The sequence below is a fragment of the Xiphophorus couchianus genome, chromosome 20, assembly GCF_001444195.1.
Source record: "Xiphophorus couchianus chromosome 20, X_couchianus-1.0, whole genome shotgun sequence".
Lineage (NCBI taxonomy): Eukaryota > Metazoa > Chordata > Actinopteri > Cyprinodontiformes > Poeciliidae > Xiphophorus > Xiphophorus couchianus.
This window is the reverse complement of record NC_040247.1, coordinates 11,908,579-11,932,359: the sequence shown is the minus strand read 5'-3', so window position 1 is coordinate 11,932,359 and position 23,781 is coordinate 11,908,579. Positions and strand designations below refer to the sequence as shown.

General features: G+C 38.6%; 2 protein-coding genes across 3 annotated transcripts in view; one reads left to right on the top strand and one right to left on the bottom strand.

Annotated features, from left to right (window-relative positions):
- vgll4b (vestigial-like family member 4b) overlaps positions 1-15,060 on the top strand; it is a 35,260-nt gene extending 20,200 nt beyond the window's left edge. For both annotated transcript variants that reach the window (XM_028001721.1, XM_028001720.1), the window contains 3 exons: positions 8,343-8,601; positions 8,836-8,953; positions 10,055-15,060. In XM_028001721.1, the coding sequence (XP_027857522.1) occupies positions 8,343-8,601; positions 8,836-8,953; positions 10,055-10,311 (634 nt within the window). In that variant the 3' untranslated portion in view covers positions 10,312-15,060. The remainder of the gene's footprint in view (positions 1-8,342; positions 8,602-8,835; positions 8,954-10,054) is intronic.
- atg7 (ATG7 autophagy related 7 homolog (S. cerevisiae)) overlaps positions 14,597-23,781 on the bottom strand; it is a 72,357-nt gene continuing 63,172 nt past the window's right edge. Inside the window, exon 19 of the mRNA XM_028001719.1 lies at positions 14,597-15,919. Within this exon, the coding sequence (XP_027857520.1) occupies positions 15,887-15,919 (33 nt within the window). The 3' untranslated portion in view covers positions 14,597-15,886. The remainder of the gene's footprint in view (positions 15,920-23,781) is intronic.

Genomic DNA, 23,781 nt, shown 5'->3' with positions numbered 1-23,781 from the left:
GTGAGCTGCAGAACGGGGCCGTTTTCTCAGAAGTCCCAGTTTGGACTCCAGGATTCTGTGCCAGGTTTAGATGGTTCTGCAGAGTAAGATGCCTCTTAAAGCTGGATCTCAATCTGAAGGCTGTGAAACAGTCAAGTGCATAACAGAAAGATAACTCATGTAATATTTCCACATTCCCACTTCAGACTAGGTGGCCATCAGGACTGAGTCATTCATGGAGACTAGCCATTACTATTTATTACAAACAGACCAGTAAGTTTTAGAAAGAGCTGTTTCCACCAGTTAGTCAAGATTTACACAATTGAAATGTGTAAAGACACACAGATTATTGGACATTGCTAATAATCTGCGCGGTCTAAACATAAAGCAAAAATAATGTAAGTTATATTATAGTAAATAATTTTGAAGCCGTCAGAAAATGAAGGATTTAAAAAATCATTCCTCTTTTGCGTTTTTTAAAATTAAACTCCAAAAAGTATATGCTGTTGGTTGATATGTTCATAAACCTAAAAACTCAGGGAGTTAGTTTCTTTACCTTCCATGCCAAAAGAAAAAATAAAAAGAACATTTTCCAGTATTTGGCCTACTGATTGCTGACCAGAGCTGAGAAAAAGAGCTTGAATCTGATTTCTAGATGATGGATTGAGCTGATATGTAAAAAACAGAGCAAAGAAATGAAGCAAAGTTAGCCAAAAATAGTAAGAGCCTACAAAGAGAGGTATAGTTATTGTTTGTATTTATGTAAATTCTAGTAGATTGTAAAGAGCATTGTTCTGCCTCCTCCAAATACTTTTTATGTTTGTTTTGGCACAACACATGATCACTTCAGTCTCAAACAGCAGATTATTCAGAGAACTCTAGTTCTGCAAGTCCTTTTAATCAATGAATCTTTGTAAAGGTTGTTTTTTTATGTTTGTTTGTTTGACATAGAAGTTGATGCTTCGGTTTGAAACGAGACCTAAAGAGAAGAGGTTATTTGACCTGGTTCCTGGAAGGGCTCATATAAAAATCAAGTTGTCGTCTTGATCTGTGCTGTTATCTCGCTTACGGTTAAGAATTATCTCTCCTCCTCACTGTGTATTGTTCTCTGGTTTGTCACTTTATGAACCACTTTATATGCACTCTGTGGTTAAATTTTCATATATTTATTACCACTTGCGCCTACTTGTGCATCATGAGTTGAACAAGTTCAACTTGGGCCTGGCAGTCTGAGTCAAAGTACCAAAGGACTTATTGTTCTATCAGCTCTCATTTTGCCACAGTCACTTTCTCTTGTATCCATATCTTAGCTTAGAGTTTGGTTTTTAAAAGATGAAACTGTTGAAGAAATGACTTTTAGGGCTTTTCAAGATTGCTGTACTGTCATGGCATCCATAATTCCACAGTTTGTCATTTGATCTTGAAGTGAATTGATTGCTAAGGGTATTGGTTAAGCTCCAACAAGTTAAAATTTCCAGTTGCCTTGCTTCAGCTTGGTAGAAAATATAGAGCTTTAATTGTTATGGAGATAAATTTTTACCCTGGAGACCTTGTTTCCTTTCACTCAGCCTTAGTCATTTACTCTGAAGTTTCTCTAAGGACATACATTCTCTGGTAAAGTCAACTGCTGACTGACTTGTTGAAACCAGCCACCAGAGTTAGCCTCTGACTTGAAGGCAGTGTTTACACTGGAGTGGAGAATGATGGGTTCACTAATTCACACTAAAAATAGTTTGTAAAAATACTTTTCTTAGAAAACACTGCAGGATGAATACCACAAGCACACGTGCATGCACACAGTTCTGATATGCAGAGGGGGCAGCTCAGCTGCATGTTGCTGAATGTGTAAAATCGATTGTAAATTTTCTATGTATGCTGAAAATTTTCTATGTATGCTGATAAATTTTCTATGTATGCTGATAAATTTTCTATGTATTCTTCTGTATGTTAAGTCAATCATATTTTCAATCTTGACACCGGTTTCATGCCCCAGAAATGTATTTAAAGCAGATGTTTTGTTTATGCAGTTAGTTAAATTTAGTAGACCTGTGTATAATAACCTTGAGCAAAATATTACTCTCAGTATTCACAAGAAAATAGTAAGCAAGATAGTATACCATGTTTTTTTTTTTAAATTTTAAACAGAATTGCCAGTCATTCCTAATTCTGCTAAAATTACATAAAATTTAATTTTATGTAATAATAATCCCATCTGTACCATTTATTTCTGTTTAAAGAATTAAGCAACAATAAGGAGTAAGCCCTTGCTAGAGTTAGTAGTGGTTTTCAGTGGTTTATTTTGAGGAATAGATATAATTTTTGCTATTTCATTCCCAATACTAGCAGATTTATAACAAGCATACCCAGCTGATGAATTAGTAAGGTTATCTGCTCTGATTGCCAGCATGCAGATGTGCTGCCAGCAGCTAGCCAGCTGTGGTTTCCTTTATGGAGTCATGGATGGATGGAACTACTTCAGTTTCCTGGCCATGGCTGTTGGTGTTTTTCTTGACTATGTATATTTTTCTAACGGCTTCATTTGTTTTTGTTGTTGGCAATGACCAATGACAGTAGTTTTGTTTTAGCCAGCTGGCCAGCAGTGTGCAGAAATAGGTGGGGGGGGAAATCTTCAGATTTAAGAAGATGCCTAGTAAGAGGAACCTGTGAGGAGATAAAGGAAAATTTTAACTTTTCCAAACTTTTACTGTAACTGAATAATAAACATGAAAAACAAAGTTAGTTAACTTTGAAATCAAAAATCTAACTCTGATGTATTTGTCTCAGCAGTCTCGGTCTTATCAGTACAGTTCCACCTTTTCTTGAAGTAAAGTATATTAAAATCTTTAAACCCTGTTTGGGCATTGACGGTTTTAGTGGCAGGATCTTTTTCTGTACTGAGACTGCATCTGCTTCAGAAGTTATTCACATGTATTGCATTCTGTTGCCCATACGTGCATGTGCGTGTTCCTATTTGTGTGTGCATCTGTGCATCTGTGTGGGGTGAGGTCAGACAGCAGGGAATACTTTCTCATTTTCTCTGAGGAGTAGGAGGAGTCTTGAACAAAAGAAGCCTTATCCTGCCCACTGGAGCCTGCAGACTGGAAGCTTGCTGCAGCCTGTTTGCCTCTGCACCACTCTGGAGTTTCAGAGCCGCCAGCATAGAAGTCTTCAGCCGTCTCATTTTTCCTTCAACTTTAGTGCCAGTAACACAGCCAGGTATTGTTTTGATTGGAGAATGTTAGATGAGATATAGATAGAACTTTGACTCCTAGTAGAAATGAATCCTGGATGGAATTGCCATTTATGAAAACATGATTTCTTTGCTCCATAAACAACAAATAAAGCATGACTGTCAATTTGATAGTCTATTCTTGAAGAAAGTGTAGTTTTCATTTCTTCCTGAATTTCTGACATATTCACATTGTATTTATGTCCTGTACCCTGCAAAGCTTATCCATGCAGAGATGGTGGCTTACAGCAAGATTACAGGCAAGTCCAGTATCTCAGCATACAGAAATACAGATGCCTTCTACGGGGAACTCCAGCAAAAATTTTTTCTCAAGGACGTTACTCCAGAGGCTTTGTTGGGAGAAAATAAGAGGCCAAAGTTATGATGTGCTTGTATGCATGTCCAAGCCTGGGGAAGTCATTGTTATGCTCTTGTTTTACATGAGACTATTTATGTAATCAGCATATGAGGGAAAGAGGGAAGGATCAGGTTTTTTTCTTCCTTTTTTCAGCATGTGTGGCTTTTTGTGTTCATGTTGTTATCTTAGCCTTCTTGTGGTTGTTCCATATTCAATAAGCTCCAGCTCCGATAACCAACCAGTTTCTCTGCTATCACTTAGCTGCAAAACCTGCCAGATTTCTCAGTATTTATGTAGTATTAGGTTGTCAGAATTTACTACCAGCGTCAGAAAACATGTGAAAACTGGTCTTTTATTTTTTTCCTTAGGATAGACACACATTGTTGGATTAAAATACAGAAGTTTCTGTTGTTTATTTTATAAGAAATGGTTCAAATATTACTTCAGCTCAGTTATAAAGGTTCAACAGAACAAACTGGGTTAAGATCTTCATATACATTATAGGAATTGGTGAATTCACACTGCTTCCTGTTTTTTATGTATCTCCGTCTATTAGGTCTTTATTCTTTCCAGATGTTTCCTGTCTGTATATCTCTTTTTTTTCTCTTCTAGAATTTATTCAGTAGGAAGTGAACATGTGCCCAACCAAATATTTGCTGGAAAGATTTTTCTGAAGACTTTAGAGCAGAACTGTGAGAAAAAGTGTAGAACATTTATAGCCCCTGTGCATTTGCCACAAGAGAAAACAGAGCTTTTCCTTCAATAGCTTGAGTACTATCTCAAATTTTCACTCCTACAACTTGAAGACAATTTTAGTTTTTGCTTTACGTACATGCTTCTACTTTTGAGTTGTTGAAAACGGGCCCAAAACAGGTATTTTTGACCCTTTCAGTCATTGAAATGCACAATTGTGATCTGAAACTTGAGGTTGACTTAAAGATGGGGTGCCATTCTACTGGCTCCTCTAAAACCTCTACTTACTGACAGATCTGAGCGGTTTAATATTGTTCAAGATATTGTACCGTATCATTTATGTACTGAGGGCTTTGAATTTCTGGGTTTTAAATTGAGGGATCCTGCAGTGAGTCCCAACCACAGTGGCTACCACTAATGTCATGCTGCACAAACCCAGGACTTTATAGGACAGACTCAAAACAGATATTTGCTCTGTTTTATTCTCCTGCGGAGTTCATTCTGATGTTCAGTCCCACGGTTCATGGAAAAAAGCCGAATTTCAAAGATTGTCATTGCAACCTTCACTTCGAGAGTAAAATGTAGCTTTGCTGACCTAATGTGTAGTAAATATTGGTTAGAATTTGTCATTGGGTGTTTTGTTTTTTTTTCCTCATCCATATAAACACGACTGTGTGTGAGTGTCACTGCTGATATCCTTTCATTATACATTTAATAATTAATAAGCAATCAGTTGGAATCCGTTTTTCTTTTTTTATCGACTTTGAGTGTTGGGTCAAATAGAATTTCCACCATTTTCTGTTGATAAACTTTGATGCATGTTTTGTTTTTAATTAAAAAAAAAACCAATTGGATAAAGGCTAGGGCTACTTTTTTGAGATGAATAAACAGTTTTGAATTGGGAAAAAAGAGTATTTTAAAAAGATCCTTCAGCACACTTTTCTGTTTGTGTCATAATCATGGAAAATATTAAAACTTTCCAAATCAGTTCAGGATTCAAAGAAAACCAGGAAACAATATGGAAATAATCCAACTCTACAAAAATATACATGTATATGTTTATTTTCCAAAGACTGTTCCTTTTTCCCAACTAGAGCTCTTACTGTCTGTTAGAATCCACCTCGTTTTATCTCAGGCCCTTGTTTCATGGGCAGTTCTCTATATCTGCCCTAATGTCCTCCTCCTCCGTCCTCCCTGTGTGACCTTTCAATGAGAATTGAGAAGTGAGTAATGGAGACAAGGACACAGGTTAGGCTTTAAAAACCTGAACTCTGACATGAAGTGTGAGTTAGTGGGTAGTCACAAGCCACAGAAAGACGAGGGGGCAGATTGATTCAACAGCCATGCCATTCATTAGGCAGATTTGTTAATCCTCAGTCACTGGTTCCTGTGACGACTGCCCTCTTGTATGAGGATGTGGCCATGGCTGTTCCTTGGCAGTGATGACAGTCAAACTGTGACTCGTCTGTCTTCTTCCCTCTAAGCTCGGGTATTGGTTACATCTGGAGATAAAATAAGAGTTGCACAACACACCTGTTTTCTACATGATTTAGTTCAAAAAGCTTAGACTTTTTTTAGTAGAACGGAAATGAATATTGATGCCACTAAAGAAAAACACATGAGCTTGTTGGTGAGCAGTGAGCCTGGGTTTATAAAAGTGCTGCCAAGTCTATCCCTCAGTTGACCCTCAGGAAGTTTGCTGCTGATTGTGAGAAAAAGAGAGGGGGGAGCATTAGGAGAGAAAAAGAGTGGGGGTCTCTTTGCTCATGTAAGCTCTCAGCACAAATGAAGGAAACTACCAACCTCGCTCGCGCTTTCAAGAGCTAAAGGTCTGGACCATTCACATGCAACTCCCCACTTCCTTCTCTCTCCTGTTTTGTGTTCGCTGTTGTTTGTGGAGGATGGTGCTGTGGACTCCAGATGCTTGACCCAGCAGTCAGGTTGCCTGGTCACATGGTCCTACAACTGTTTATCTGAACTTGCTTTGCATCCAAACACACCTAAAAGGGCTCCTCCTGGTTTTGTACCACAAAGTCTAATGTTTGCTCTCACAACATAGTGAAGCAATCTTCACTATTTTGAGGAAATGTCTCCACAAGTTATTTGGAAAAGAATGAAGTTGTTTTTCACCCTCCATTATAATGTAGATTGTTTGCAATAAATTAGATCACTTTTACTCAGTTGACCCTGAATAGTTAATATATAGAAAATAGAGTGAACTGTTAAAAGGCCAGTTTTATTGGGGGCAGAGGGAAAGTTCCCACCTACCATCAGATATACTGAATCTGAACAACTGTGAGTAAAGCTCAGCTGTTTTGTTAGGATTTTCCAGATGATTTTTCCAGACTCAATTTTTATACCTTAGATTAAAGCAATGGTTAGTAGACCAGTTACAAAGGATAGAAATGTCCTCTTGTTCAAAGTCATCAGTCAAGAGAATGGTACAAAAAGACCCATATGTCTTCCGTATTCTTCACATGTCTAGACTAAGAAGAAGCTGGATTGAATAATTTATTTCCTGGCCTGGCTAATACCTGCCATCACTCTGCAGAAGAATGTTTCCATTTATGACGAAACCCAACTTGAACTTTTAACCCACAGCTTCTTAGGATATATTTATTACCAAATCAGCCATGCACATCACAAAAAGAAGAGTATACCTACAGTCAAATGTGGTGGTAGCATCATGATGTGTGGGTGAAATTCCCAAACCTCACAATTTGAGAGGTTTAGAGAACTTTGGCAAGGTGTAGTGAGCAGGTGGAGCCCGATAGACTCCGAGGGTTGAAGACTGAATGCTGCAGTTATATCACAAGCTGCTTTAAACAGGGTGTTGGCATGCAGGCATAAACATTTTATCTCCTCCCTATCTAAAAAAAATGTTTGGATTCTTTTAGTTGTACAGTATGTGAAAAACATTTGATTTACTATGTTCTCTTTTGCATCACGGAAACCTTTAATAAGGATGCGAATACACACATTCACATCCTTATTAAAGGATTCTGCATGTCTGTGTAGAAGCGAGGAGGTCAGTGTGTAAGTTTTGTATATAAATAAGCCCACCCCCTCAACCCGTGAAGTGGGTATGCAGGTGGAGAGAAATGAAGAGCTGGAAGGCAGTACAGTACGTTTTGCTCCCTCAAATTGGGCCTCAATGTCAGAAGGGAATGGAGCAACACAGGAACGCACTCGCATACACACACACGCACACAAGGAACAAGGACCACATCTGACGCACTCACTGGAATAATCACTACCTGTTAAACTGCAAGCAAGTCTGCACAATGTCAGGTATAAACGCTGTGTAACAAACATATCAAAGTTATTATCATCAGAGCTGGAAAAAAACAGGCCAAATGTGTATTATGTTAGTGTTGTTACTGTAAAGTCTTATCATCAGTTCTGGTTTTCCAGGGATGAGCTCACCTTTTGGAGAGAAGAGAGAGAACTCTTTGCGGCCAGTTGGGCTTCCATGACCTAATTACTCAACCCACTGGTTGTAGAAAAGAGGTTTAGGGAAATGGAGCTAAACCTAAAGGGGGACATTTCTAATGTGTTTGCAGATTTAATCACATGTTGACAGTAAACTTTGGCTGCAGTTTTTTTTTTTTTTTTTTAGAGTTTTCATATTCAACGGTATTAAGTGTGCTGGCTGCTCCCTCCCTAGAGAGAGATGATGCTGAGTTTCTTTTTCTAAGGAAATTGCTTTAAAGCTTTGAACTTGCTGCCCATTTGTCCCTTTGTGCAGAGATAAGTTTGGAATCCTTCCATGTTGGATAAATTTAGGCAATAGCTCCCCTTGCCTTGCTCACATGGAGACAGTGTGTGAAAGATTCTATCAAAGGGGCTTATCAACACTCCAAGTAATCTGAGAAATTAGTGTTTGAGTTTGTCATATCATTACTGTACTGTCATCTTTTAATCTGTTTGAAATCATTACCTGATTCCTCTTTCTTCACTAGTTTTTCTTCAGATTTTTTTTATGAATCAACAAATATGTCAAACAATTGGAAAACTCACTTTTTGATTAAATTCAATTTAGGTGTTGTTGCTACGGTAAAGTGATTTCTTCTTGTTTCACAGGAAACCGACAGACTACCGCAACTCCCCTGTTGTGAAGGACCATCGGCGGAGTCCCAGCGAGCGCATTGTGGTTCCTGGTCATCTGGGGGTCCAAGCCAACCACCTGTATGGCCACAGCCACCACCACCACCTGGCCTCGTTAGCAGGCATGGACCAGCCTTTGGCGCTTACCAAAAACAGCATGGTGGAGACGCCACGCAGCAGCACAGCAGCTATGGCCTCGGTGCCGCACACAGTCAGCACAGTGGAACGGCAGCAGGTAAAATGCACGTCCTGCTTCTTCTGACTCCACCGCTGAACACTTTCTGAAATAGTTCAATTACTTAGTCATGATCTGACTAATGTACTTTTGTTAGCCTCGCTTCCTCTGTGGGACTTTTTAAAAAAAAATTGGTGCATTCTGTTTGCATTTTTCATCCCACCTTTTCTTGCATATTTGCTGGGCAGCATTTCTTAGAACTCCTATTGAACACAGCGCCTTTTGTTCTCTCAGAATCGTCCATCAGTGATCACGTGTGCTGCAGCCAACAATCGCAACTGTAACCTGTCACAGTGTCCCGTCTCCCACAACGGCTGCTCCAACTTCACCAACAACTACAGAAGAATCAACAGTGAGTGCAAACACAGTTATGAAGAAATGTTTATTATCAAGTGAATTGGGTACTTTTTGAAAAAACGTGGATTATTCATCTTAGAAATTATGCAAGGTTTATTTAAACAAGCCAGAATTTCTTTTTTTTAATGCTCGGTTAATATCTGGAGGTAATGAAAAACCCCGATTTGACTAACCATGAAACACACAACTGAATGTTTAAGCTTAGCTTTTTCATTACTTGCTTAGTTCATTTAGTTATGTAAGCCTACATTTTCAGTAATTTGAAGAATTATTTTAAAATACATGGGTAAAGTTTAACATGAGATATAATTTCCATTTCATTACTGCTATTTGTATCACTAAGCCTCCTATTAGTAATGTAGAACGTACTTTAAAAGTTATCTGCCATCTTTAATATTCAGGCTTTTACTTTGAAGTGTATTTTTATTTTGAAAGGTGAACATAATCCCTTTTCATCTCTGCTTTAGTTACTTTAGCTATGTTGTATGGAATATTGAAGCCTTTGTTTTGGATCGTACTTTAGAAAATAATATTTTATTTGATATATCAGTGGTTTTATTTTGAAGAATAACTGCAAACTCTTCAAAGCAAACCAACATGTAGAACCGAGTTTCCTATTTAGAACATCTGCTTTCTTCAGACAATCAGTCTTCTTTCATTGCTGGTTTAGGCCAATTAGGAATTTGGATCATTTGCAGTTCACTGAGTTGCTCTCAATGAATCTCTATGGCTGGCAGTAATAACTTAAACATTCTTGTGTGTTATTTCAACACTTAAAAAAGTCACTTCAAGCCTCCATGACTTTCTGAGAATGTTGTATTTTCTTTGCCATAATAAATTTAAAATGGCTGTTTTTATGATCCCACTGGGATTTCAATGATCTCATTGAGGTTAACGGGGAAATTTAAAACGGTCTTTTTGTGTATATAAAAAAAGTCCCGAAAAGTAAAGTAGATATTTCCAGTGACCTAAAATTACTTGTTCTTAAACTAATTTAAGGCAATAAATTGCCCACAGAAAATCATAAAGCGGAATATATGTGGGATGTTTCTCTTTTCATTATCAAATTGGTAACCGAGAACTACTTTTCTTCCAGCCAACACGGCCTGCGACCCTGTCATCGAGGAACATTTCCGTCGCAGCCTTGGGAAGAACTACAAGGAGCCCGAGCCCACCGCCACCAACTCTGTGTCCATCACTGGCTCTGTGGACGACCACTTCGCCAAGGCGCTGGGCGAGACCTGGCTGCAGATCAAAAACAAGGGGAGTCCCTCGTCGTCCGGCAGCAGCCCAAACTCCTCTCCCGACAGTCGCATGGTCAATCACAACCACTCCCCTTCTGTGGTCTCTTGAAGGCAGAGAGGATCCCCCCCCTTCTCATCCAATCATCTCAGCTCCAAGGTCCATGCTCCTGCCATTTTGGTCTGTCACCAGCTCCCAAGAGGGACTGCCTGCCTGCTGGTCTGCTAAAAACAGCCAAAACCCTCAAGCCTGCTCAGTCACTGTGGATCACTCAAGCAATAAAGACATGCTCACCTCCCTTCCATTATCTGGCACTGCCGGACAAAAATCAGTTCTGACTGAGGAAGATTCAAAAGTGGAACATGACTGGTGCATCAGCTTGCTCCTTCCAGTTTTTCATCATCCCTGCATTGTTGGCTTGGAGCTGAGCAAGTGTTTGTAGTTTTATGTACATAAGAAGAGGAAAGACTGTTTTAATTATTCACTTTCTTCTTTGTTTTTTTGTCTGTTTTGCTAACAATAGTTCTGTAAGCTGATTCTGTTCTGACATGCCTGGCCTTTTGAATGAAAAATGAGAAACACACCTTAGAACGCAATCACAGTCCACTTTACCATGCTACCAAAGAAACCTCAACCCCTGTTATTCAGTGCCCACCTTGAAAAGCACACACACACACACAGCCCCTCCCCTACACTTCACCTGTCTGCTGTACGGGAGCTCTGGTTGTTCGGCTGTTGTATATGACCTTAGATGATCGACTCAGTCTGATTTGCACTACTGCTTAAAAAGGTATGGGTGGCATGTCAGGGTTGTAATCTGACTCTGAACACACTGGGGCTTAAAAAGTGTATTTTGATGCAATCACATCTTATCTCACGTGTTGGAGCCCTGCATTGATTTCCTAATAACTCCCGTTTAAAGTATACCTGAGATTAGTTGACTTCAATATGTGTGTGCAAAGTCTTGCATGCATTGTCATTTGTACAAATGCAAACACACTCCAGTTAGGTTGGGCAGTAGAAGCATGTTTGGTCACCTGCTACAAAGTGCTTTAGATAGACCATGGGACTTTGTTTGGACAGATGTTAATTAAAAGCAGTAAAGGGAAGGTGTCTGTTGCTGTCTTGAAGCCAGGCTTCTGATCTGTGATCAGTCTCCAGCAGCACCTACCTGCAGAATGTCTGTCCACATCGTGAACTCTCTGAAGGCAGGATGGGGTTTTAACAGACTAAGTGTGGGAAAGTCCAGAAATGTATCAGCATCAAAGTGTCATCATAGAAACTACTCTGAGCTTCCCTCTAATCTAAGCACTTCTCAGGTGAATTTATGTTCCAGCGTATTTTACAACTTCATGATGTTGTCTAAGATTACATTTTAAAAGTGTGAGAACAAAGGATTGAAGAATTAGCAAGATGGAAATCAATGCCGGTAATTCTAATTTATGGAGGGAAAGTTAAACATTCAAATTACAAACTTTCTATTGCCCAGTTCAACTTTAAAAGTGCGTATTGAATATGAGATCCAGATATGGGGTGGAAGTAACATTGCCCCTTAGAACTACCCCCCTGACATCCCTTAAGTTAAATTTGAATGACAATTTCTATCAAATGAACAAAACCAGAATTTGTTTTCTTTCAACATCCGACCTGAACGTTGGGCTCCACTGAACCGTCTACTTTGATGTGTTTCAAAGGCGTTAACTGCTGACACTGATTAGGGGATAGATGACGCTGCACGTCACTTTGTGGTTTCCGAAAAGAAAAGAGGTGGGGGGGAACACGGCCTGGTTTTCTGATTGGGGGGAGAAAGGATTATCATAATCTCTTCAAAGACACCTTTTGTTTATGTGACTCTTTCTAACACCGGTGTTAGAATTATACTTGGCTAACACCCTGCTATCTTTGTGCCCCCTCATACAGACTGTGGTTTAATAATTTCTAAGGTTTTAAAGGTAAATTAATGCTTTTACAGGTGCATGTATTTTTGTTTTATTTTTAAATAGCTGGTATCTATTAGGGTTTTTAGCATTTCAAGCTTAACTATTAACCTTTTTTTTTTCATTGAGACGTTTGTTGTTACTTCTTTTGTTGTCAGTAACAGAGATAGACACTATACACTCACTGCTGGGTCAGTTGTACTCCATGTTATTATTATACTTTTGTATTGTTTTTGTTTGTTTTCCATTAATATTAGTATGGTAACAAGCATCTATAGTGGGGCGGTCTCCGGACAGGCTCTGTTAGGTGATGACGGCTTCTTCTCTCAAAACCTTCTGGCACGACGACGTCTGACGTCATCGTGTTGGGCTGGCTCTGTGTTCTGCTGTTGGTTTGGGTTTTAATCAGATGTTGATCCATCGCTGGTACAGGATGCTACAAACTTCAGTGTGAGACACCAAGTCGATCCAAACTGTCAGGTTTTCATCAGAAGCATCTTAGCCTAACTTTTGTTACACCCACAGAGTCTACCTGAGTACTAGGTAGTCTCAAAGGCTTGAATACATTTGTATTCTCTAAAAACGTATCGTCTTCATTTTATTGACAGTTAAATACATATTGGAATTGGAGAACTAAACAGATGGCAAACTAGCTTTTTAACTAACAGCTCTTTTAACCTCCCTCACCTGACATTTTATGCTTTGATTTGGTGTTTAGTGCTTTCTTTTCTCAAGAATGGCTTTGTTTCGCTCTTCAGCCTAAATACATTATATTTTGTAGTACAACCTGCCCCACGGTGGCATACATTCCTCCAGTTGGAAATTTTTACAGGCCTCAAGCATCTTTAACAGTAGCCAGTATTCCCTCCATGCAGCTTTCTTTTATCCAGCAGATTTGTTTCAGACAAAAGGAACAAACTTACTTGGGGTGCCATATCATTTTCAGCAACATTTAGAGCTTTTGTTTGAGAGACCTAGACTTGTAGTAGTGGTATGGAGAATCATTTCATGTCACTGAGCTTTGAGTTTATAGATGAGGTTTATTATTGTTTGCTGTTAAGCAGTCGGTAGAGAGTATGGTGATCCTACAAGGTTCCAAAGATGGAAGGTGTTCTCTGGACTGTCCACACATTCCATCATCAGCTGTCAAACCAGATGGGACGAAACAGAAATCCAGAAAGATTTCATGAAAGGAAAACAGTTTTACAAGTTTTCTGTGACTAGTAAGGTGTGGCAGGCAGGATGGGGTGGCGAAGACTGAGCTGCAGGAGCTGTGCTTTTGTTAGCGCAAGCTGTGAGTCACAAGACATTCATTTGGCTCTTAAGAGACTACGGTGCTGTAAAAATGTGAGTCCCCCTACAGATTTCTTTGTCAGATTTTTAATATCACATGAATATTACCAGGGAATTTATAAAAACAATCTTTGGATGATTTTATTTATGCTTAAGGTAAAACAAGAAGAAGCTAACCCTTCCCTTCTGTCAAAAGGTAATCACTCTCAACCAGAGTGCAAACCACCTTGAATGGCAACAACTGACTCATTTACAATGCTATAGAAATAACTTGATTATTTTTCTTTTAATTTGGCCACATTGATGACTCCATGCAGGAATGGCCTAATAAGTCATACTAAATCTCAGTTGGATTGAAATCCAAACTTTGAACGTTGGGCTAATTTTTAACTCTGATCTTTGACTGAGCCATCTCGGTACACTTTAAGTGATTGAGGATAGTAAAATTGAACATTTTACATTTACTCCTGTTTTGTTTATCTGATATTAGAATTGGTTTGTTCTAGAATATTTAACTGTGGCAGAAACGGAAGAAGTCTGTAAAGGGTTAAATAGTTTTACACAGCACTGTACTTTATTTAGAGTCTCACGGCAACGCCTCTCCATATAAATCGACTGTAGCGAGTGCCTTGCTAGAAAACATGAGGGAAAGAGGCTAGAAGTCCAGAGGATTTTAATTTCTATCATTTACTTATCATTTCACTACCACCCTGTAGGCAGGAGGCGAGAGCTATGCTTTGGCATGCACTCCCTACACACTGTAGGAAAATCACTTAAAATACTTTTTTTTTATATTAGGTATCTATAAGACCATCATTACGCTGTGCGTAACGAATGTACAGAGAAAAAAAATCGTAGGTATTTTTTTGAGGAACAATTAATTTGTTAATGATATGTAGCTATTTAATTGTTTTTTTCTGTCCTTATATTGTAATCATTGCATTTTCTTTTTTTGTGTGAAAAAAGTTGATCTTTTTTTTGTCAGTAGAGTTTTGTTTGTCTGGAGTGAAGGTTCAAGTGCAGGAACACAGTAAACGTATGAAACCACATTAGGCCACACAGATGTGTCATCGACAATCGCTACTTCCACTCAGACCCGTTCGTCTACATTCATCAGAAATCTGAGACATTTGAACAAAAACTTAACTTGGAACTCATTTTTTTTCTCTCTTGCATTGACAGAATGATTACCATTAAAGTGCAAAAACAAAAGTTACTGGCAGGTACATCTAAATTGCATGTAAGTCTTGCTCTATGGATAGAGATTGAATCACATTTGAATCCTTTATTTTGATCCAGGGCATTTTTTCCCCCCAATGATTTTAGGGGTAAACTAGCTGTGAACCCACCACCACAGTTTCCACCTTTAGTAAATCTTTTATCAAGTTGTACATTCAGCTGACAAATCAAAGAGGAGTTGGTCTTCACTCTGCTCCACATGTTCCATGTCTGATTTTTGAAGTGGAAGTAGCATGTACTTAGTGGTAGTAGTACTCTGAACTGTAAAATATAATGTATCAAAAATCAACAAATTCTGTGGCTCTGTGTCTCCTACTCAAAAGGTTTTGGCAGGCCACCTTTTTTGTACGTAAAGTAGCCTTGATGAACAATAAAGTGCTTTTAAACCACAGACTGCGTGTCTCTGTCCTGCAACTCTTTTCATGTGGTTGTGTGAAGAGTTGGAGACATTTCTGCAACTAAACACACGGAACGTGTGGAAGGATGTCGAGTGCATATAGTTCCATTACACAGAAACCACACAGTCATCTAAAGCTCTTTGATGTTAAACTGCGAGGAAACTTTTTATTACACTTTTTAGGTTAAACACTAACAGAAGTGAATTGGCTAAGTAGAAACATTATTCATTCACAATTTCTGCTTTGCTTTTAAACACTGATCTCATCACTGAGCTTTTTTTTTTTTACTCAACAAATAACCCATTACAATTTTACAGATCTTAAGACTCAAACACGTTTGCAGACACAAGACAGTGCAAAGTAAAAATAAGGCAAACAAAAAACTTCCCGCCTGCACAGAAATGTGTGTGCAGGTTTCCTCCCAGGAATGATCTGAAAGCTGGTTTTCGTATCAGCTGCTCTGTATATGTTTAGGTCTCTAGAAAACAGAAGACGAGATGGACGGATTTGGCGAGTCCTCAGATGTGTTTTACCTGATGCTCCAAGCTGAATGAGCAAACAGATGTCAAAACCTTGCTGACAGAATCAACTAAACCTGTTTATTGTGGTGATCATAATTTAGAGACAATTCAACACTTAATTTTTGCAAACATGGTTTTACACACCACAATAAGCTCAAGCTCTTTGTCCGCTTGTGAAGAATTAGTTTTACCCTTATTACTCAAGTGTGACGATGCACCTTGTGTCTAATATACAGAGCTTGATGTTAGGTATTGCGAAGAATATTTTTGGAGTGAAATCCTCCCTCTGCTCCACCCTTCAGATGCTCTCATCGTCGCTCATGTCCCAAATCTGACGAGAACAAAAACACAAAAGAAGTCTTTCAGAGATAAAATGATTAACGAGGCAAAACAAAGCAGCATTCAAGAGACGTCAGAGAAACTTCCAGGAGACTTTTTTCTTTGAAAGCTCCCGCAGAAGCAAGTGTTTGGGCTTTAAAGTTTTCCTGCTAACACTTTAATGTTGCGTTTACATTCTGGACTCTCGACTTGGTATGCTCTGTCTTCACAAACATCCTGAGTAAATAAAGTTCAGGCTTCAGAAATACCGTTTGCATGTTTTTATCACCAACTGTATGAGAAACTGAAAGCTGCATTGCAATAATACAGAACAAATCCAGTGAATCATAATGCAAACTAATGCAGAGCGAAAAGGGATTTTGGTAATGTACTACACAGGATTCAGATTTCTTCTAATTGTTAGAAATATTCAGAGCCTGGAGTGCTGCAGATTTGGAAAAGCTTTTCAAAAACATTAGTAAAAATTACTCCAAGTAGTTTTCTGACCAGGAAGTGACACAAAAACACAGAAGGACCGGCTTTTCAGCAATGTCGGTAAACAAAAGCGGCCTTCTTATGGCAGCAGATTCCTCACATTCCCCCACTGTAAAGCGTAATTCACATACCTCCTCCAACACCGACTGGAATGCTGCACAGACTGAGACACATCTCTGACACACATACGCTGCATTCCTCGACTTCACTGCTCAAAGAGCTGAGACATAGCGTCCCAGAAAACTAAGGAATCCCCTACCAAAAAAAAACAAAAAAACACCACTAATATGGAGAACATCAAACTACAGGCTGAAAGAAACCACTGAAAAAAGTTTATTTTTATTTGACCATTTCTAGATGCATGTCCCATTCTATAAAATACTGGCACATCTTTAATATTTCAAATAAAAGATACTGTTTCAAACTTTGTTGAAAACAAAATATTGTCCAAAAAACAACAACAAAAAAACCAAGTGCAGTATTTTCAGACCAATAACATAAACAAAAAGCAATTAAATAATTGCAATGCTAAAGAAATAATCCTAATAACTTTAAAGTTTATTAGTTTGTTCTCCATCAGTGCTTTTCATTGATCTAGTTCAGGTGATCCAATAACTAATATATCACTGAACAGAAATGTTTGCTTGTGTTGGATATCTACAGACGACTATCTTTTCTCCCCAAAAGGTTCAAATCTTTCTGTCCACCCACTCATGTATCTGTAGAGTTACCAGTTAATCTACCATGTGTTAGGACTGTGTGAGGAAGTCGAAGTTCTACGTATATACAGGAAGAACATGCTAACTGCAGAAAACCCTGGGTCTGTTATAGAGGTGATGAGAGTCAATAAACTAAGAAATAAATAGTTCCTCAGCTGTGAGGTGCAACTTTTAGATTGGATGAATGCATCATGTGTAAAGACCACAACATCAGGCTGCGTAACTAAGCTGCTCAAGAGGATGGTTTCACAGAGACTGAGAGCTAGCATAAAGAAAAACTGTTGTACTGAATAGATACGTTTCTTTCACTGTGAATCAATGTGGACATTTAGGAGAAACAAGTTAATTATTTCAATAAAATACATAAACGTTTTCCCTGAAATTGCACAAAAGCTGAGCTTGTGGTTATTTCAGTGATACAATACTGGACATTAATATATCTAGCCACACAGAAGCTTTCCACAACAACCTCCTAGAAGGCTTCTTGATTGTGCTAAATCTGGGAACCTCATGGTGAGGGATTCTTGGAAGCTACAGAACCTGACTTGTATTTACAACTCTTTAAACTGTCATGAGTACGAAGTAGATGTGAAGCAGCAGAGGCTCAGAGGTGCACAAAGGTGTTTGGGTGTTGTTGCTAAGGTACACATAAGGTTTCTTTTTGCATTATTTGATTAAAGATGATCTCATTTGACTAAATCTTCAACTCTTAAACAGCCATGAGTTTTAGTGCAGGTTTTATGACTTTTATCTCAGACAGAAGAAAATGTGTAATGATTAACGCCGTTTGTTTGTTTGCTGGTTCTCACTTTAAATGAATATGAAAATAAAAATAATTAATGATTCTATTAATGAGATTAATGTCAAATTCCAATGGGAAAAGATTTTGATGATTTCCAATTGTTCTTCCAAAACAATCTTGAGAAATGTTAAGTCTCTGAATTACTAAAAAGTAATTGTAACAGGCAGGACAAACAAAGGAATGCTAAACACAAACTGATAGCTGGAAAATTTCCACCAAGAATTGACGTTAAAAAAAAAGTGCTTATTTGATTCTTACTAACAAGTCAACCTTGCAAAATCATCCAACATGAACTGGATTTCAACCTCAGCCAATCAGATTTCAGTTCCTCATTGTCCTGCGGTGTGTTTATGGTTTGGCTGCACTCAACCAAAGAGAAATTACATCGGGCTGAAAGGCATCAATGTCGAGGAGTTGCCCAACCTGTTCTGCCGCACTTCAACTTGTCTTGTTTACATGCTGCATCTACAGTGTGTTTGTCAGAGTGAGTTTGAGGCCCAGGCCCAGGTCTCTGAGTGGAGAATCAGAGACTAATTCATATCAAAGCTGGACGCTCTGTATTTCTGCTCCACTGCAGCAGGGGAGCAACCATCAGAAGGACAGAAGCAAAGGCCGCTTTGAAAACCAGCGAGATTGGAGCCTCTCCCTGGATGGCTGCCATGCCAAACTGAGGTCTTGTGTGTGTGTTTGTGTGTGGGCGTGTGTGTGTGTGTGCAACCTTTTGTACAAAATGGAAAGAGGGTTGGAGTGAGTGGGAGTTTTGAATTAGAGAAGGTGGGTTGGGGAGGATTATGTAACATGAATAGCTTGAGCGAACTGAAGCCAACAACTTTACTCCAGCCTGTAAAGTACAACTGAATAGCTGGAATGTTTCTCAACCGTTTCCCTCCGTCGGTGCAACGCTTAACCAGATTTCTGCAAAGCCCAAATCAGCTTTGGCCAATTAGGAAGCTTGATGATTCTGCAAAGCTTAAAGTTTACAAGTAGTGCTAACCTGGATGGAAAATCAAATATTATTTTGTCACTAGGCATAAGTGTTTACTACGCTTCGTCCCCAGAGACAGAATCTTATTTCAAAACATACAATAGAAAAGGTTCTGGTGTCACAGCAGTTAAATCCTGTCTAAATACCAGCTGCAAAAGTCCAAGTTTCCATATCCATTAGCAAAAAAGATAAACACTATGCTACACAGAATCATGAATCTAATCTCTTCTAAAATTAGGAAAACTACATTTAAAATTGCATTGTACTCATTTCAAGTATTAGTGTTTTCCAATAAACAGATTTGAGATGTTTTGGATCTCAGATCAGAATGTCTCTTCAATGCCACTCTTAAAGCAATTCCAGTTCTGAAGGACAGGACCAGAAAGGTTTGGGATAAACCAAAGTGTTGCTGGAGAGAGCGAGCAGTTTCTGGGAGTTTACCTTATATCAGGAACTAACCTGAGATTAGAAGAAGATGCATGAACTGATGGACAGTTGATGGATGGATGGATGGATAAACTCAAAGAACAAATGGACATGTGGATGGACTGACTAATGAATGGACAAACAGACAATTGGACGGATGGATGGACGAAAGTAAAATAGTTTTCAGAAATCTCTGACTGGTTCCCGGCTGTAAAAGCTGAACATCGACAGGCCGCTCACCTTCACACCTTCACTTATTGTGGGTTTAAAAACAAAAACAAAGGCACCGACAGCTGGATGTTCTGTAACGTGCAGCTCGTAATCTCTGTGGGAAAGTGTTAGGAATAAGCGGGGCTCCGGCTGACGTGATAATCCGGGCTAGTTGTTGAAACAGCGCTAAGATCTGATCAGATAGAGGAGGCTTTAGCTGGAAACACAGCCAAGCCTCAGCTGCTGCTGCTGCTGATTACTGCTCTCCCATAAACACAACAACAAGCCCCAGCATGAGGGGTTTCAGCAGCATTCACCACTCCACAGGTCTGGAGAAAAGCAGCACTTCGAACAAAGAAGTAAAGCCAGAACTTTTTGTTTTCTTTGCTTTGAATAACTTGTTCAAGAGGGGACCTTTGTAGGATCGTTGTGATTTCACTTCCACTGCCACTTTCAGGCAGATGACTCAGTACTGTGGGCCATTTGGGGAGCCGTTTTAAAACCCTGAGCCCTCACACAGGAGTACATCCTATGTGCGGGTGGCCCCAGTGGGACTCCAACCTCTAACGCCATTCAGCTAGGCAGCACTACTCAACCACTGATAGACTGGGCTATTAAAAACACATCTGCTTTACATATTAGAACTGACACCAAAGAACAAAGCGCAAAGTCAAGCTTTCATCATGGAGACTGGCTCCATCTGATATGCAATTAGAAGACCACACAGAGTGATGTGGTTTAGGGCTGCTGGGCACAACAAGCACTAAGTGCTGCTAGTTTAAAAAAACCCCAAAAAAACATGTATGTTGGGAAAGCCAGTCAGTTTGAATTGATGTTTGTTGTCTAGTGATTGTGTTTGTGATTTTTTCAGACCTAAATTAAGCAGTTAGTATCTGTCATTATATGCAGAGGAGCTCCTGATGCAGCAGACGGAAATCCCTCCTTGGACTAAAACCAGGAATGTGGAGCTCTTATTTTTGTTTCCCACTTTGGTATTGTAATGGGGTTCTTGGTTTTTAATTTGCCCTTCTTTCTATTTGTGGATTCTGCCTACCATAAAAAGCATTCATGTGAAATAGCACAATGAGTGTCTTCACATGGTCTGATATTTCACGATTAGTCAATCTCTCTGGGTTTTAGTTGAGGACTCATGGTGTATTATTCCAATGAACTATTAGTGGAGCATTTTTCATACAGATGAATGTGTTTCTCTGAGATTCAAACGTATAGGTTAGGATTTCCAAGTTGAATAAAAATCTACTCAAAATTGATTGAAAATACATCTCCCCAACACTGCCTTGACAGCTGTAGACATAGACATGCATTTGCTCTGCTGTTAGTTTGTATTTTATTAAGTCAGTAGCACACACACACACAGTGTCTTGCACGAGTAAATGCTCTGCAACCTTTTCAGATTACAATACAAACTTCAATGCATTTTAAGGGGCTTTTGTGATATAATAACAAAGTAGAACATAAACTGATTCATGTTTTACCGCAGTTACAGCAGCAAGCCTTTGGGGTAAGTCTCTACCAGCTTTGTACATCTTAGTTTAAAACTTCACAATCATGCATTTATGCAACTTATAAACATGGTGGTGGCTGTGCTATACTGTGAGGGTGTGCTTGTTCAGCTGAATACACATGCTAGCCCCAATTTTCCATATTTGTTTTTTAAAAGAATTTTAAAAATATTTAATTTTCCTTCCTCTCCTCTACAATAAAGTCTCAATAAAGTACACTGGTGATTGTAGTTGTAGCATGACACATCTATTACCACTTATCCCTCAAAATAACTTGATCAGAGAATTTGAAAACAAACTTCTCCCTATTTTACGAAAATCCTCTGATTAGTGAGCCTCAGGTATTTATGATGACTGATTGTCAGTAATTTTGGTTTGTTCATTAACCACAGTAGGGGGTTATCTACACCAAATATTTGTTCGATAATTAAAAAGAGAAAATGCTCAGAGTCTAACACTGTTATTTCTATGACTGGCAGAATTAATAGTCATCAACAGAAAGCAGATCAAACACCACACAGGGGTGTCTGCTCAGGAAATTTTTGTTTCCTCTAACAAATGATTCAGATCTACAGTATGAGTGTGGAGTAAAGAGTTGAAGGGATGCTTCCTTTTTCATCTACCCCCTCCGAATCTCCTGAGGGCAAGTTTTATCTCTAGGAGGACAGAAGACCCCTAAAAGTGGCTTCAACAATCACAGCGAGAAGCAACAGTCAATAAAAGTAGCTCCTGTACACCTCACAATGGCTTAGTGGTTAGAAACCCTTACCAGCTGTCCACATTGGGGAAAAAAAAATCCCAGAAAAGACTTTCGGAGGTTTCTTTTTTAGCTCCTCTCCTTTGCTTTCCTCTCTTTTGGGAAACCGCACTGCACTTGTCATGGAATTACCAAAAGACACATTTAAAATTACCGTAACAACTGCAATAATAGCATGTGTGTGTGCATGTTTATGGGCCTTTGTGGTGACCCTGTCCTGCTGAGCGAGAGATCAGGCCTCACTCCCACAATGACATCTCACATATATAAACATCATATACTGAAACAAACAAATGATCTGTGGCTTCTGGGTGCAGGATGTAAATAAATAATGCAGCTTTGGGTGTAGCCTCCATGAGGTGTCACTTTCCGGCTCAGAGGAGGGTTCTGCCCTGAAATGCCGGCGCTTTGAAGTCGACTCAGAGCTGGGATGAGGTTTAAAAATCACCTGAGGTGTTGCTGAAGGACAACTTTAGTTTAATTTATCAGGAGGCACTCAAAGTGGCGAGAGAAGAGCAAAAGTATTTTTTACCATGTGTACATAATGATTTTCTTACATTTTTGTTTCAGACTATAATGACAGTGCACGATGAAAAATTTTCTGAGACGTTTAATCTGAATTAATCTGTGAAAATTTCACTAAACATACTAATACATAAGGAGGAAAATGTTAAAGAACTGCTGTTGCCTATTTTTCTTTAATGTGCACTTCTCTGAACTAAAACTTTTTCAAAACACATTTAAAGCTTGAAAACAAAATCAAAAGATTTTTTCTACACCAGATTCGATTTCCAATTTTAATTTACTTTTCTTCTTTTCTAGAAAGGAAATTACAAATGATACTTTAAATAGTTTAAAATACTTTTAAAAAATAAGCTGTGGGTTGTAAAACAGAGCAACAGGAAAAGGCTGCAAGAAATTTTGTTTAGTTATGAAATGTTGTCATGATATCAACAGAATAAATGTCACCAGAAGTATGTCTTCAAACTACAAGAAAAAAATGGTTTAATCATAAAAATAAACTTGAATAATATTTTTTTTTTTAGTTCTTGTGTTGGAGTTCTCATAAAACTACTACTTCATTTTCCAAATATTACAACTATTCTGGGAATATTAAGATTTTATTCTTACAGTATTTAAACTATTATATGATTTTATTTATTGCTATAACTGTATTCTCATAAAATTATGACTATATTTGTTAGGAAGTTTTTTCCCCCTGATCTTTACATTTTGTAGTAGAGTTGAATTCAAAGCCTAAATACATATTAGCTAGCTGTGAACAACGCTCGTCATATAAGACGGCAGGCATTGTGAGTGCTGACATCACTCTGAAGTACGGAAACCCAAGGAGTGCATTGGTGGAAAAAAATGTAATCCAGATTTCCCAAAAATTACATCTTCAAAAAACAAAAATTTAATTAACCGATAAAATCTACTTATCAGCCAGTCCAAGTTCAAACCTCCAAACATTTAATTTAGTAGCTAAAGTCGTTTGTGGCAAAGAGATTACAAAACATCACAACATTTGTGCAAAGAACATCCATCAGGAGAAGGGTATATCAGAGTAAAACAGCATTTTATAGAAAAAACAGTCATTCAGGGGAATAATGTGTCTGGAGAGAGAGACAGACAGAAACCTTTTCTTCCAGTGAAAATATCCAAGCCACAGTTTCAAAAGGCATGTTTTTGCCTTTTGAAAAATGAATAAAATGCTGGTAGTTCAGTTCGAGTTCAGTTTTGACCCAAAACTGTCAGCTGAAAGCTGAAAACGATTTCCTTTTAAGCATGAACAAACAAAAAGCAACAAACTTTTGAACTGACCCAACTATAGTCCAGAGCTAATTACGAGAGAAGATCTGTGGGTCACACGAAGAGGGCTGCAGACAACAGATGTTCTCATAATCTGACAGATTTGGAGAGAATTTCAAAGGCAGCAAAGGTTGGAGTCAGTGTTC